This window comes from Antedon mediterranea, chromosome 5 (assembly GCF_964355755.1).
Source record: "Antedon mediterranea chromosome 5, ecAntMedi1.1, whole genome shotgun sequence".
NCBI lineage: Eukaryota > Metazoa > Echinodermata > Crinoidea > Comatulida > Antedonidae > Antedon > Antedon mediterranea.
In genome coordinates, this window is record NC_092674.1 from 6,194,166 (window position 1) to 6,209,469 (window position 15,304).

Below are 15,304 nucleotides of genomic sequence, written 5' to 3' on the forward strand. Positions count from 1 at the left end.
ATTGTGTCGTAGCGCACATATGTTTCTCACTGCCAAATGACATCAAAGTAATAATAATTATATCTAATCTATATGACACTTAGGATCAAAGAATTGTTTAAAACTCATTATATTGCTCAATTCTATAAATGCAGTCACAATTATTTGAAATAAACTGTCATTCAATTTCCACAGCACTATAATACTGTGTTGAACTGTTTGTACTGTGTGTCAATCAATGTATTGTGGTCTATGCGTAGAGAATTAGAACTTTTTAAACAGATTTAAAACATATATATTTACATAATTATACTGGCACATTATCCAGTACCTACTTATAAAGTCAAGTTATGAGAGAAAAGACAATATAGGGGGCGGTATTTACACGTGTCTTTTTGATGGTGGAAGATCTCCATCCTGTCAGGGATCGAGCATTGTAAGTCAATTAAATATTACATTTTGTTGTGAAATAACTTTTTAAATTGGAATCGCTTTTGCGTTAGTTGTTAGTCGGATAATCCGTGGTCAGCATAATTTGTTCAATGATATTGTTTGACAGTGATAAACGTTTGTATTTATTCAATGTTCACGAACATATTGTTTCACTTTCTGTATGTAGGCTAGCCGCGGCCTAGCTTGATGGCCTCTCTGTTATAGGCCTAGGCTACCCCTTGTTGACCCAGCTCCTTTTAGTCCGACTACCCTACTAGGCCTAGAAGCAAGTTTGGTAGCCCTAACTACTCTAGTCTTCTTTATATCAAAGTGATCTGGGCTAGCCTATGCCTAGTCTGGCTTACAATTTAACTACTTAAAAAATAACATTGAATTTCTAAAAATTAATTATTAAATTTATTAGGCCCCCTAGTTTTATTTATTAGTTAGGCCTAGACTAGTAGGAGGAGACTATTTTATACTTATGTCATGTAGGCATAGAATTGGAACTACAGTATTTAATTAAACAAATTTGAACAATGGTTAAAATTGTACTTGTATCACTACAGGTTTTATCTAATATGTTGAGCTACAATTGCCTATTTCAAATTACTGTATATTGTTTTTTATTTTTAATACAATATTTGATATGTGTTTTTAATTATTAAAGTACCTTAATTTCACAGGAGATAATTAGGTCATCATCATCATGCCGAGAGTAAGACCAAATAACGCGTCCGAAGAGGAGACCAAACTGACGAGAATTGCTATTGTCAGCAATGACAAATGTAAACCAAAAAGATGTCGGCAAGAATGTAAAAAGTCTTGTCCGGTGGTTAGAATGGGTAAACTATGCATTGAAGTAGTGCCAACAGATAAGATAGCCATCATCTCGGAAGAGCTTTGCATTGGTTGTGGCATTTGTTCAAAGGTATTACAGAGAATTTTCCTTTTTTAAACAAATTTTGAGCACAACATGTGTCCAATCTGGATACAGTAGATTCAGACCTTGTCTTTTGAAAATTATAGGTGTGCTACAAATGACACTCCTCAATACATTCAGGTGTGCTGTTTGTATTTTGGTGTGTAGAAGTTTACCAAATTTAAGCGTGTTGTAAATCGCACTCCTCAAGGGCAGTTTAGGAGTGTGTTAGGCGAGTGATCGCACTCGCTCGCCTTAAAAGACAAGGCATGTAGATTGCCTATTAAGAACACCTACAGGACCAAACAAATTGCCCTCTTAATAGGGTGCACCCCTTGAATAGGAATTACGTTTACCTCAGTTACAAGATTACAGATGCTAAACATTAGATTAAAAAAATCTTAACAATGTTAAAGTTCAACTTCAAGAATAAAATAACTGTTAATGTGTGCATGCAAAAGATGTACAAGATTTTACTTTTACGACCGTAACATCATTGTGCTTGGGGGTTTTTTTTTCAGAAATGTCCATTTGAGGCGATTGCAATTATAAATCTTCCAAGTAACCTGGCTAAGGACACGACACACAGATATAATGCTAACTCATTCAAGCTACACAGGTTTATCGTTATTCTTTATTATATAACACCTAAATAAAATTCCTGTCATTGATTGTGGGTCACATGGTGTGCAATAGTACGCACTATTTAATGATCATTAAATAGTAATTTTTTTTCTCTATTTTTTACGTACGAAAAAATTCTTTTCTGATAGGGAAAAAAATTATTTTAAGATTCTGAAATCCAACGGCGCCACTTAATTTTAAATGTATAACAACTATAAATATTCATTGTCAAGATGGAATTTTTGGAGATATACATTCTAATGTAGACCAACAAACATTTAAATTAGATTTAAATCGTTCATATGATTTTGATTAATGAATGAAAACAACTCTACAAGATGTGGATTCGTTGGAAAAAACAGAATTAGCCTAGATCAGTTTCAGTTGCCTGGAAAAGTTTCATAATGGTATCGCTGCCTTTATAGCCTAGGCTCTTCAGTCTAGCTAGGCCTAGGGTATATGCAGTTGAATCTTTCTGTTGCTAGTTACTTTTTGTTGCTTATAAATAATTTGAACTTTATAAACTCTTTTCTCGCTAGGCTTCCCATTCCCAGAGCAGGAGAAGTTCTTGGACTTGTTGGAACAAACGGGATTGGAAAATCAACAGCACTTAAAATTTTAGCTGGCAAAGTGAAACCAAACCTTGGCCAATACGACGTAAGACATAGCGTTACTTTTACTTCTGTCTTTTGAAATATAATACTATAGAACCCCTATTATAGGGACACCTTTGAGACCCTACACAATTTCAAATCAATATAATATTACTATAGAACCTCTATTACAGAGACACCTTTGAGACCCTACACAATTTCAAATCAATGTCTTTATTCATGCAACAAATAGAAAGAGTAAACAATTTAATGAATGATGAATAGATCATGATAGGATTGCAGTGAGTGGCCAAGCGGTTAAGACCGTGAAACCGTAATTACTTGGCCATAACATCGGCAAGGGCTCACTCGCTCCATGGTTTTGGTGGTAGAACAAGTCTTCTCGGATAAGTAGGTCCAGTGTACACATCTGGCTCATGTGCACTTTAAAGAACCTAGTACATCTTTCGAGACAAGTAGGGGGTTACCCCAGTGTAATAGTACATCAGTCACTGATCATAACTGGCCCCTCTGGGAGACCACTCTTTGACTGAAGAGGTCGTCCAGTATAAATACAATATTTAAACAGGGGAGGCGCATTGTTAAGAAATACCATTTTCCTGGAATAGTGTTAAAACATATATTGTTCCCAAAGGAGGGGTTCTACTGATAATTAGTTTGTGATATTCATTTTCTGTGAGCTGGACATAGATTTTATTTTGGGTTTTCCTTTTTTTATGTCACTGCATTAAGCATTTATGAAGTTGCTTTATTCGTTTCAGCTACCACCTGATTGGACAGAAATCCTTAAATATTTTCGAGGGTCTGAGTTACAGAACTACTTCACAAAGATTCTTGAAGACGATCTGAAAGCAATTATCAAGCCGCAATATGTGGACCAGATTCCAAAGGCTGTCACGGTAAATAAAAAGAAAGAAATCTATTGTATATAAATAGGAATATGATGTACTAAAAGGACTGTAGTAGTGGCTATTGTTTGTACTAGCCCACTGACTATTGTGTTTACTGGCCCACTGGCTATTGTTTTTTACTAGCCCACTGGCTATTGTTTTTACTAACCTACTGGCTTTTGTTTTTACTAGTCCACTAGCTATTGTTTTTCCTAGCCCACTGGCTATTGTTTTTACTGGCCCACTGGCTATCATTTTTACTAGCCCACTGGCTATTGTTTTTACTAGCCCAGTGGCTATTGTTTTTACTAGCCCAGTGGCTATTGTTTTGACTAGCCCAGTGGCTATTGTTTTGACTAGCCCAGTGGCTATTGTTTTTACTAGCCCAGTGGCTATTGTTTTTACTAGCCCAGTGGCTATTGTTTTTCCTAGCCCACATGCTATTTTACTGGTCCCATACTAAGTTACAACTTATTCCGAGTACAAACATAATAATATTAATAATATAGAAATAATTTAAAATTAATTTTTTTAATTAATTAAAAATAAAAACTTTCCAATCCATCACTTAAGTAGAGATGTTTATGTTATAATAAGATTGTTGGTTAAAATTGTGCTTTATATCATTTGTTCTTTTTGATTATTTTTTAAAGGGAAGTGTAAAGTCAATATTAGATAAGAAGGATGACACCAACACACAAGTACATGTATGTGAACAGCTTGGTATGTCAACATCTTTACATTTTAATTGCAAAAAATAACATTTGAAATCTTACATTATTAAACATTATTTGCATCCCCACTGAACTACAACCTGCTTGATGTCAAAACACAACTTTGCGCTGGTTACTAGCTGCATTATGGGAGTATATTTCCATGCGTGTTTGATCCAGAATTGACCAGGGTAATAATATGAACAGCGCTTAGAAGCATTGTGCAATAAGCGCTATACATTAACAAATATTATTAAAGATGTATTGTCCCTTTGACTAATTCCAAAAAAATAAAAATTAAAAGATTTCGAAAAAATGTGGGTCATTTTGAAGTATCATAATAGTTATTAACTATCACCAAAAATTTTTCAAAACAAAAATAATTTAACTGAAATACAGACGTTTTTTGGTTAAAAAAATAACTTTGACTTCCAATCAAAGTTTCAATCAAAACATATCCCATAATGAAACGCGCTTGTTTGGCTACTCTGTATGCATAATCATAAAACTTCCTCATGATCTGTGTGAAAATACCTTCTTAACCGTGACGAGTTGTATACAATCCTAATTTAGCATATGCATAATGCGTACTAATGGTTTGAAATCTTTGTTTACTTTTGCTCGTGACGATTTTCCAGATGAAATGTAATCAAACTAATTTACCTGTTAATTACGTAAACTTGTTGTTTTTGGCTCGAATTTTCGACTTAAAGTGAATAACTTTAATATTATTTTGATATGGCCACCAATTTAGAATATTTTGACCTTCATTTTTTTGTGTTTCAAGGGACAATAATACTGTAATAATATCTAAATAATAATATTATTTAGATATATTGTCCTTAAACTCTGCCTACACTATCAAACTAGTTTGACAAAAAAAGTGTGATGTTCCCAAATGTGCCGGTGATGTGCCTAAATATTTCACATCAATTTGACATTATTTATTCAATTTTGCGTTCAGATTTAACCAAACTTACAGATCGAAAAGTAGGCGATCTCTCAGGAGGAGAGCTGCAGCGATTTGCATGTGCTGTCGTGTGTATACAAGCGGCTGATGTGTAAGTCTATCTATATGTAAAATATATGCTAAATACATAGTAGTTATGCTTAAATATCTGGAATATACAGGTTCACATTAAATCGTGGAAATAATAGAGTCTAGTGTAAAGTAGTTCTCTGAAAAGTGTTGCGAATAGAAAGCGCTGCTCTACAACTAGCAAGGCTACAGTACTCCTAGCAACGACTAACATCTAGTCATTGCCAAATGAAGACTTGAAAACAAGTCGAAACGTCGTACACGTACGTATTCATGAATGGTTTAACGTAAAGAATTACATAGATGGTGTAAAGTAGGTTATAATTTTAAAGATGTACCCTCAAAATTCAGAAAAATAAAAATTGATAAAATTAGACCTTTTTGCAGTTTTAATGAAGTTATTCAATTCCTATTGGGAAAAAACGAACAAAAATAATGATTTCACTTGTTAAAAGACAAAATAAACAATTAAATTTAACCAACAACCCATTGTCTGACAGACAATTAAATGTTTTTTTTTTGCTTTAAATTACAGCTTTTTTAGCTAAATAATTTTTTTGGTGATCAAATTTTTTTTTCTATTGTCATTACAACTATATGACATTAAAAATGTTAATTATTTTTTCACGTGGACAATATATCTTTAAGGAAATAAGTAAATTGTATGTCTCAAAAAATTTGTTTTTTTATTCTGAAAATACATATTTTTAGGTGTAATCAAAATGTAGAAAGTTATGTTCTATAATGTTTTTTTTTTATTTACCAATTATTAGTTAATAAAAAATAATTATTTTTGTTGACAGATATATGTTTGATGAACCTTCAAGTTACCTGGATGTAAAGCAACGTTTAAAGGCTGCCCTCGCGATACGATCATTGGTTGATTCTAACAAGTAAGTAAACCAAGTCCCTTAAAATTTTAATTACTTTGGCAGTAATACAAGGAACTAATAATGATATTTATTCAGCAATGCATGTCTCAAACAGAATAGCTGCTCTAAAGCTCTGTCTATACTATCAAACTAGTTTGACAAAAAAAAAGGGTGATGTGCCCAAATATGGTAGTGATAGGACATCATCATGTCCATATATGGGCACATCACATTTTTTGTTGTCACATAAAGTTTGATAGTGTAGACAAAGCTTTGTTTCATTAACACCAACAAAAAACATACAATTTATTTTTATCTTACAGTAAGTTGTTTCTGCTATTATAATGAAAACTTTTTTTTTATTGTTGCTAGATATGTAATTGTAGTAGAGCACGATTTGAGTGTGTTAGATTACTTGTCTGACTTTATCTGCTGTTTGTATGGCGTACCTGGTGCCTATGGTGTTGTCACTATGCCCTTTAGTGTCAGAGAAGGTAAGTTTTTTTATTTTACTTAACTTAATTACTTAATATAAACAACAAATCTAGTAAATTAAACAATTTGACTTTATAATTTTGAAACAAATTTCTGCCAACAATGTTTTAAACGTTTAATTTTTTTCATTCATTGCCTGGCATTTTACATAAATTTAGCAACTATATAAAGAAATAGTTTTTGAGAGAGAACATAAAGAAAACACATAGAATGGAAATATTTTATTTATACTGGGCTGTTATGATCAGTGGCTGTGATGTACTAGTACACCGGGGTAACCCCCTACTCATCTCAAAAGATGTACTAGTGTACTAAGTGAGCATGAGCTAGATGTGTCTACCACCAGAACCAAACTGGATTAAAATTGTCTGTAAGCAGACTTTATCCAAACTTTAAAATAAATTTCTAATTTTCAAGGTATCAACATTTTCTTGGACGGTTATGTTCCCACCGAGAATCTGAGATTTCGTGAAGTTTCTCTCACATTCAAAGTCTCCGAGAACGCGGAAGAGGAAGAAATTAAGAGGATGAGTCGATACAAGTACCCAAATATGAAAAAATCACTCGGTAGGTTAAATAAAGAAATTTGATATCAAAGATATCTAATAAATATAAATAATATATATTTTTATTTATTTATCATTTTGTTTACATTTTTTTTTTCACCTTATTTGTAGAGGGTGACCCTAAACAGCGTATTCTGACAATCAAGGGGCCCTCTTGATGAGTTTCGATAAGTGTCTGTGTGTAACAGTAGCTGTGTGAATACTAGTACGCAATAACCCCCTACTTTAAATAATATATATAACGCTTTAAATTATATATAACTATACTGTAGTAATAACTATGTAAATAATAATATATTGTTTTATAGGCTCATTTAATTTGACTGTTCAACAAGGTGAATTTACCGATTCCGAGATCGTGGTGTTACTCGGTGAAAATGGAACCGGTAAAACGACGTTCATTAGAATGATGGCTGGCCATCTGAAACCAGATGATGAATCAGGTAAACGAACAACCACAACCTCTACAGAGGTCTTGTTTTTACTAGCATGTTTTACGGAGCACTTATTACAGTATAAACGAAGCCCAGTTATTCTTAAAGCGAGTCAGTTGGCCGAGTGGTTAAAGCAGAGGCACCATTTACCATATAGTCCAGATCCCTATGTCAAAAAAAGTGCCTTCGTGTGCAGATCATGGGGAAAGTGTAAACATTGTGTTTTATGAATATTTGAATCATGCTGGTTATAAAAACCCATGTTGTCAAATTTCTAAAATTCATCTTTGACCTCTGACCTCAATTTGAATGTTTTGACCCACTGAAAACAAAATGATCATATCTTTGCAACGCTAAGATTAAATGAAATAATTTTAGTGTCAAATTATTTGGGAGATGCATATTAATATTCGTTCTAATGGAAAAGTTTGTCCAAAAATGGCTGGAAGTATGATTTTTGGCATATTTGACCTTTGACCTACATATCATATAACTCCGTAACTAATAGTTGGACAAACTTTAAATAGGACTCAAATTAATCTGAAGGTATATGTTTCTATTCAGTCTAATAAGAACTTTTACAAGAAAATGACCCGAAATATTTTTATTGACCTTTGACCTGTACTGGTAGTACATATTTCTATAATCTCAAAAACTATTGGCCGTAAAATGGTTGTTTTTGTGAAATGGTTCGAACAATTTACATTTATATGTTGTATAATAACAACATTTTATAGAAATGTAAAAGAATTCTATTTATGATCACTAATATAATTTATTAACATCACTAGCATTTGTTATAATATTAAAATGTGTTATATTTGCTGATTTTAAGCACTTCACATGAATTTATCAGAATTATGTGTATTTAATATAAAGTTTATTTTTTTTTTAATATAAAGAAAATTTAATTGTCTATCAAATAATACTATTTTCAAATTATTATGGCTAAAACTTAATTAGATACAGGCAAAAAAGTGTATTTTTACTTGTGTGAACAGCGCCCTCAATCTTCATTTTTTCCCAAAAAATACCACATTTTTATGTGTTTTCCTGAACTAAACAGGTTATAACTTTGTTTTAAAGACTTTTTACAGTAACCTGTAATTTACATACCTCTTTTATAACGTACTAGGTCAGTTTCTGAAAAAATTTAGAAAAATATTCCGATAGCTTGATATTTTTGTTGAGGTTATTACATGATACACACAAAAAACTATTTTTAATTTTCAGCTAAAAGTCCATCTTTTTGGTTTAATAAAAGCTATCTAGCAGATATTAATACAAAAAATTCATATTTTATTGGATAGATATTATGATTATCTTTCCAATAAAATATGCTGTTTGTGTAAGAATGGCTGTGCAAGATTGTTTGTACTGGACCAAAAAGATGGATTTTTAGCACAAAATCAAAATATTTTTAGCATGCACCATGTAATAACCTCAGGAAAAATATCAAGCTATAAAAATATTGTTTTCATTTTATCTCAGAAACTTACTTAGTATATGGTAGAAGGTGTATGTAAGTTACACGTCACTGACAACAAATCTTTTAAAAAGTTACAACCAGCTATAGTTTATGAAACCACATAAAAAATGTGGAATTTTTTGGGAAAAAAATGAAGATTGAGGGCGCTGTTCACATAAGTAAAAATACACTTTTTTGCCTGTATCTAATTAAGTTTTAGCCATAATAATTTGAAAATAGTCTTATTTGATAGATAATTAAATTGTCTTTATATAAAAAAAAACATTATATTAAATACACATATTTTCTGATAAATTCATGTGAAGTGCGTAAAATCAGCAAATATGACACATTTTAATATTATAACAAATGCTAGTGATGTTAATAAATTACAAAGTTAGTGATCATAAATAAATTCTTTTACATTTCTATAAAATGTTGTTATTATAAAACATATAAATGTAAATTGTTCGAACCATTTCACAAAAACAACCATTTTACGGCCAATAGTTTTTGAGATTATAGAAATATGTACTACCAGTACAGGTCAAAGGTCAATAAAAATATTTCGGGTCATTTTCTTGTAAAAGTTCTTATTAGACTGAATAGAAACATATACCTTCAGATTAATTTGAGCCCTATTTAAAGTTTGTCCAACTATTAGTTGCGGAGTTATATGATATGTAGGTCAAAGGTCAAATATGCCAAAAATCATACTTCCAGCCATTTTTGGACAAACTTTTCCATTAGAACGAATATTAATATGCATCTCCCAAATAATTTGACACTAAAATTATTTCATTTAATCTAAGCGTTGCAAAGATATGATCATTTTGTTTACAATGGGTCAAAACATTCAAATTGAGGTCAGAGGTCAAAGATGAATTTTAGAAATTTGACAACATGGGTTTTTATAACCAGCATGATTCAAATATTCATAAAACACAATGTTTACACTTTCCCCATGATCTGCACACGAAAATACATAGGGATCTGGACTAATACCTAAACAGCCAACAATATTGGCAAGAGTTCAAGCCTGACTCGCTCCATTGTTGTGATGGAACAAGTCTTCTCGGATAAGGACTATAAACCGTAGATACAATGTACACAGTTATAAGCTGTGTGCACTTTAAAGAACCCAATTCATCATTCGAGGCGAGTAGAGGGTTAACTGGTTCACAAAATAGCCCCTATTACCACTTATCTGATAGGACAGTGATGAATTTACTATTGGTAATCCTTGGCCATAATAAAAAGAATAAACAATTTTTTTGAGTGATCACAAAGGTGATCTACAATTTACACCACGTTTTATTTTTAATTGTTTTAATTTTATGTATATGTTTCCATTTTACACTAAAAGTAAATGCCCCCTCCTATCAATGCCTACATGACAACCATTTAACACAATACAAGGGTGTTTATTCGAATAAAGATGGTAAATTTATATTATTATTAGTGACTATACCTCAGTTAAACATCAGCTACAAACCGCAGAAAATCAGCCCAAAGTCGACGGATACGGTACAACAGTTATTGCACAAGAAGATACGAGATTCTTACGTGCATCCGCAATTCTTAACGGATGTCATGCGCCCCCTACAGATTGAAAGCTTGTTCGATCAAGAGGTAGGACTTTAATTTTCTTTTGTTTTATTTCAACAATATTTTATGAGGGTGGTCCATAATGCCATGTTGACGCTAGTACCCCTTTCAAATTGCTGAGTTTACACCAACCAAGGAATCAACAGTCCCAGTGTATATAAACCCCAGAGTTTTGCTATAGATGTTGTGAAAGGGGATAGTTGAAGTCGGGTCGACATGCATGCAAATCATTCGTAAACTTCTCTGCGAATGTACAAACACATATTCCTATATATATACTATATGTATGTTTGAGGTAAAATATAAACACAACAGGCACAGAACAAATTCTAAAACCGACTGGTGATATGCTGAAAATTAATTAAATTTTAAATGATAAAGGTAAAATATATATAAACACAACAGGCACAGAATATGAATTCTAAACTGCCCGGTATTATATATATACTATTTCAACCATATTTAAACCAGTTTAGCCCAGTGAATATTCAAGGGTCCTCTGAAATGTAATTCCTTGCTGTTTATTATTTGTATGTGCAACATACACGCATTACATCTCTTTGTGAAATGAGATATAATTTACATGTCGGGTGATAGGCAGCACACAGGTGGTCTTTCAGTAGAAGCCCACCTCCACAATCCACGAAATTCTGTGTTTGTGGATGTAGGCTTTTGGCTCTAGGCTATGTAAATTTCTCCATAAACCAGTTTATCTCATTTTTTGTAGGTACAAAATCTGTCCGGTGGTGAATTGCAACGTGTGGCATTAACCTTGTGTCTTGGTAAACCGGCCGATGTTTATCTCATTGACGAACCGTCCGCCTACTTGGATTCAGAACAACGTCTGGTCGCTGCAAAGGTCATAAAAAGGTCAGCAATAAAATAATCACATAACCGCTATAAAAATGATGAAATAATACATGCACAATTATTTTAAAAGAAATTGTTTGTATTTTTTAAATTTATTTGTATTTTTTATTGTACGATTCCTATATGTTTACAGGTTTATCCTGCATGCTAAGAAGACTGGTTTTGTGGTAGAACACGATTTCATCATGGCCACGTACCTAGCAGACCGTGTCATTGTGTTTGACGGTAAACCATCCATAGATACCACCGCTAATACGTAAGTTACACTTTTTACAAAACCTGCAAATTGTAGACCACTACAAAACATAATATCACTTGTACAGTTATTTCTTGTTAATTGGAATATTTAAAAATGTTTCTGCTTTAATTGCAGGCCTCAATCTCTACTTAACGGAATGAACCAGTTTCTAGAGTCGTTGGAGATCACTTTCAGACGTGACCCAACCAACTACCGACCTCGTATCAACAAGTTACACTCTGTAAAAGATGCCGAACAAAAGAAAGGCGGCAATTACTTCTTCTTAGAAGATTGAGAGGGCAGCAGACATAACATCATATAGAGGGCAGCAAACATAACATCATATAGAGGGCAGCAAATATATCAGCATAAAGAGGGCAGCAAACAACATAAATTAATTGATGCTGATAGAAATTATCATTCAATGAAATTTTGCAACAACTGAAATTATGTTGTAAAGTTGATTCTAATGGAAAACCAATGTTGGACCTATTGACGCTGAAGTGTCAAAGGTTATATTTTATTTTGTGTAAATGTTCTTGGAACTAGGTTCTAAGAGTGTCTGTGGTGAACCTTTTTTTGGTATCTGTTACTTGTATATAAATCTATAGATAAGCACTAGATACAAATTACTCTATGGTGTGTACACAATTTGATGAAATCAACCAGATATTTAGCTAAGAAAGTCTACAAGTAGTATCCCCATTTTACACTTTCTCTGGGAAAAAATTAGAAACAAGTGTTTCTCAACTGATTTGTGTCATATGGGGTCTATATATCCACCAAAAAAAAGTTCCAGCTCATCTGGCCTGGGGAAAGCCGCCATTTTGGATTTTCAAAATGGCCGCCGTAAAATACAGGTTTTTGCTCATATCTCCTCTTCTACATCATGCATGGAAATGATTTTGGTGGCAAAATGTATGTTTTGAGGGTCAAGGAATCTAAATACAGCATTTTGAAGTTCACTCAATGACCGCCATCTTGTTTTTCAAAATGGCCGCCTTAAAATACAGATTTGTGCTTATCTCAGCTTCTGTATCATGTATAGACATGATTTTGGTGGCAAAATGTAGGTTTTGACGGTCAAGGAATCCAAATACAGCATTAATTTGAATTTCACCCAATGGCCGCCATTTTGAAAATCAAAATGGCTGCTATAAAATTTACAGATTTTTCCTCATATCTCAGCTTCTACATCATATGAACGTAATTTTGGTAGAAAAGTATATGTTTTGAAGGTCAAGGAATTCAAATATAGTATCTTAAAGTTCACCTAATGCCCGCCATTTTGTTTTCAAAATGGCTGCCATAAAATTTACAGATTTGTCCTCGTACCTCAGCTTCTACATCGTGCATGGAAGTGATTTTGGTGGCAATGTTTATGTTTTGAGGGTCAAGAAATCTAAATACAGCTTTTTGAAGTTCACTCAATGGCCACCATTTTGATTGTCAATATGGTGGCCATAAGCTACAGGTTTTTGCTAATTTATGAGCTACTATGATTATGATTTTGCTAAGCCTATGTTTTGAAGGTTACAGAATAAAAACAAAATTCAGCTTTTGAAATACAGTTGGAAAGTGATGACGAGAATAAGTCAATATGTTGGTGATAATATATGGGAACCACAATGATTATGGAGGAGATACCCCAGGAGATACTGTACTCAAGAAGATATCAGCGATGTACTGTAACTATATCATTCGCGTGAAGAACCTAAAAATAAAATATTCTAAAAAAGTTTGTTAGACGACATTTTAAGATATTTTCCAAATCCTAAAGAGAAGCATGGCCAACATGGCCAGCATATTCCAATCAGATACATTATAGATAAAGCAAGTAAAGCAATTTAAAGCAACATATCTTATGTGACTGAATGGATGGTTACCTAATACACTGGGGACTAACATAATGTAGACATAAGAATTAGCCAATTTGCAGATGACACTGTGTTTTTTCTCAAACACCAAAACTCAATTAAACCGATTATAGATATACTGGATGAATTTTCTATATATTCTGGACTCGGAATTAATTATGAAAAAAGTAACATTATGAGAATAGGATCGTTAAGAAACTGCGACTATAAAACGTCATCTGAGAAAAGTATTTCATGGACCAAAGGCCCAGTAAAATAATTGGGTGTTAATATTTCTTGTAATTTTAATGATATTTCATAACTGGTCTGGATTTATGCATGTAGGTATAATGCGATAACTGGACAAATCGACGATAGTTTATGCCGATCATTCTTTTTTATCCAATTAACATGTCAACAGTTTATACAATGGTACAGCCACTCTGAAAACGTATATCTAGCTGCTTATCTATCAGTCATAATAATCAAACATGGAGGAGTTTATCTTTTCAGGAGCTTTCTTGGTTATATTGGACATAATGGTGGGTTGAGGTTTTGAAGTTGTGCATAACCTACTTTAAAGAGAGCTGTATATTCTAAAGCTCTAAGAGGATGAAGCTATGTATCATATAATGATGACACGAGATGAGGATGTACCATTTTGTCTCCAGATGTAGACACAGTATAGGACAATTGACTATGATGGCCAATATGCCTAAAAGACAAATTTCCATATGCATACAATACAAGATGTTCCAAAAGAATGGATATCATGCAACATGTTATAATGGTGAAGAATCAGTTTTCAGACACTCTCACAATAGAGAAAACCTTATGTATCTTGAAATTTGTCTTTCAGCATTTCCAGATATAGCCTTCCACTTTTGGCATTTTGGCCATGACCAGCTGCTGCAAATATGAAAGCATACTGTAGATGCTATATCTGAACCTGGAGCTCCCAATTGCACAATCATGCCTAAAAAGTTATACCATCTAATGATACAGCCACAGCTTAAATGTTCTTGATATCTTTTTGACTTTCCCAGAAAGCTCTTAAGAATCTTTCGAGTTTGACGACAAATGGCAGTTTTCTTTCTCTAACTATTTGCATTACTTTACGTCACATTGGTTGATCGAAGGTTATTCTGATGGCAGATAAGCAGCTAGATTTAAATATAAATGCAGACCATTTAGGGTGACTAGTGTTGATCTCCCAGTGTATTACTATGTATTCATAAGATATGTTACTTGCTTTATCCATAAGTTGTACTTTTAACTGCAAGTTGGCCATGCTTCTCTTTATATTTGGAAAATATCTTTACATGTCTATGTAACTTCTTTAGAATATCTTGTTTATTAGTTTCTTCTCGCGAATGATAGTTACAGTACACTCTCTGGTATTTTCTTGTGTACCTCTTTGGTCGTAATCAGTATGGAACTCGATCTTGTGATTAACTCACGACGTTGACATAGTAATAATGAGGATTGTGATAGCGATAGATCTCGGAGACTAGACAAAGGGGATTGTACATAAATGTTGTTATTATTATATGTTGTGCCCCCGGTTGTGCCAGTTTGATTGGGAATTTTAAAACTATTACTGTATTTAACAAACTGTATGCAAAAAAAGCAACATCTCTAAAGCCAGTGGAGCAGTAGCCTTCAACTATGAATTTGGTCCTAA

The 15,304-nt window shown here is 32.9% G+C and overlaps 1 protein-coding gene across 2 annotated transcripts; it reads left to right on the plus strand.

The window, feature by feature from the left end:
- The first annotated feature begins 380 nt into the window (after positions 1-380).
- Positions 381-12,453, plus strand: LOC140050345 (ATP-binding cassette sub-family E member 1-like). Of its 2 annotated transcripts, none has more exons than XM_072095495.1 (15): positions 381-415; positions 1,098-1,342; positions 1,855-1,952; positions 2,497-2,614; positions 3,333-3,470; positions 4,115-4,184; positions 5,139-5,235; positions 6,017-6,106; positions 6,458-6,579; positions 6,998-7,147; positions 7,455-7,589; positions 10,511-10,680; positions 11,384-11,526; positions 11,660-11,782; positions 11,900-12,453. In XM_072095495.1, the coding sequence occupies exons 2-15, from the start codon at positions 1,121-1,123 to the stop codon at positions 12,057-12,059; spliced, it is 1,836 nt and encodes a 611-aa protein (XP_071951596.1). In that variant the 5' UTR covers positions 381-415; positions 1,098-1,120; the 3' UTR covers positions 12,060-12,453. The 2 variants fall into 2 exon arrangements, with proteins under 2 accessions (XP_071951596.1, XP_071951597.1); XM_072095496.1 differs by lacking the exon at positions 381-415 and adding an exon at positions 451-546.
- Positions 12,454-15,304: the final 2,851 nt, after the last annotated feature.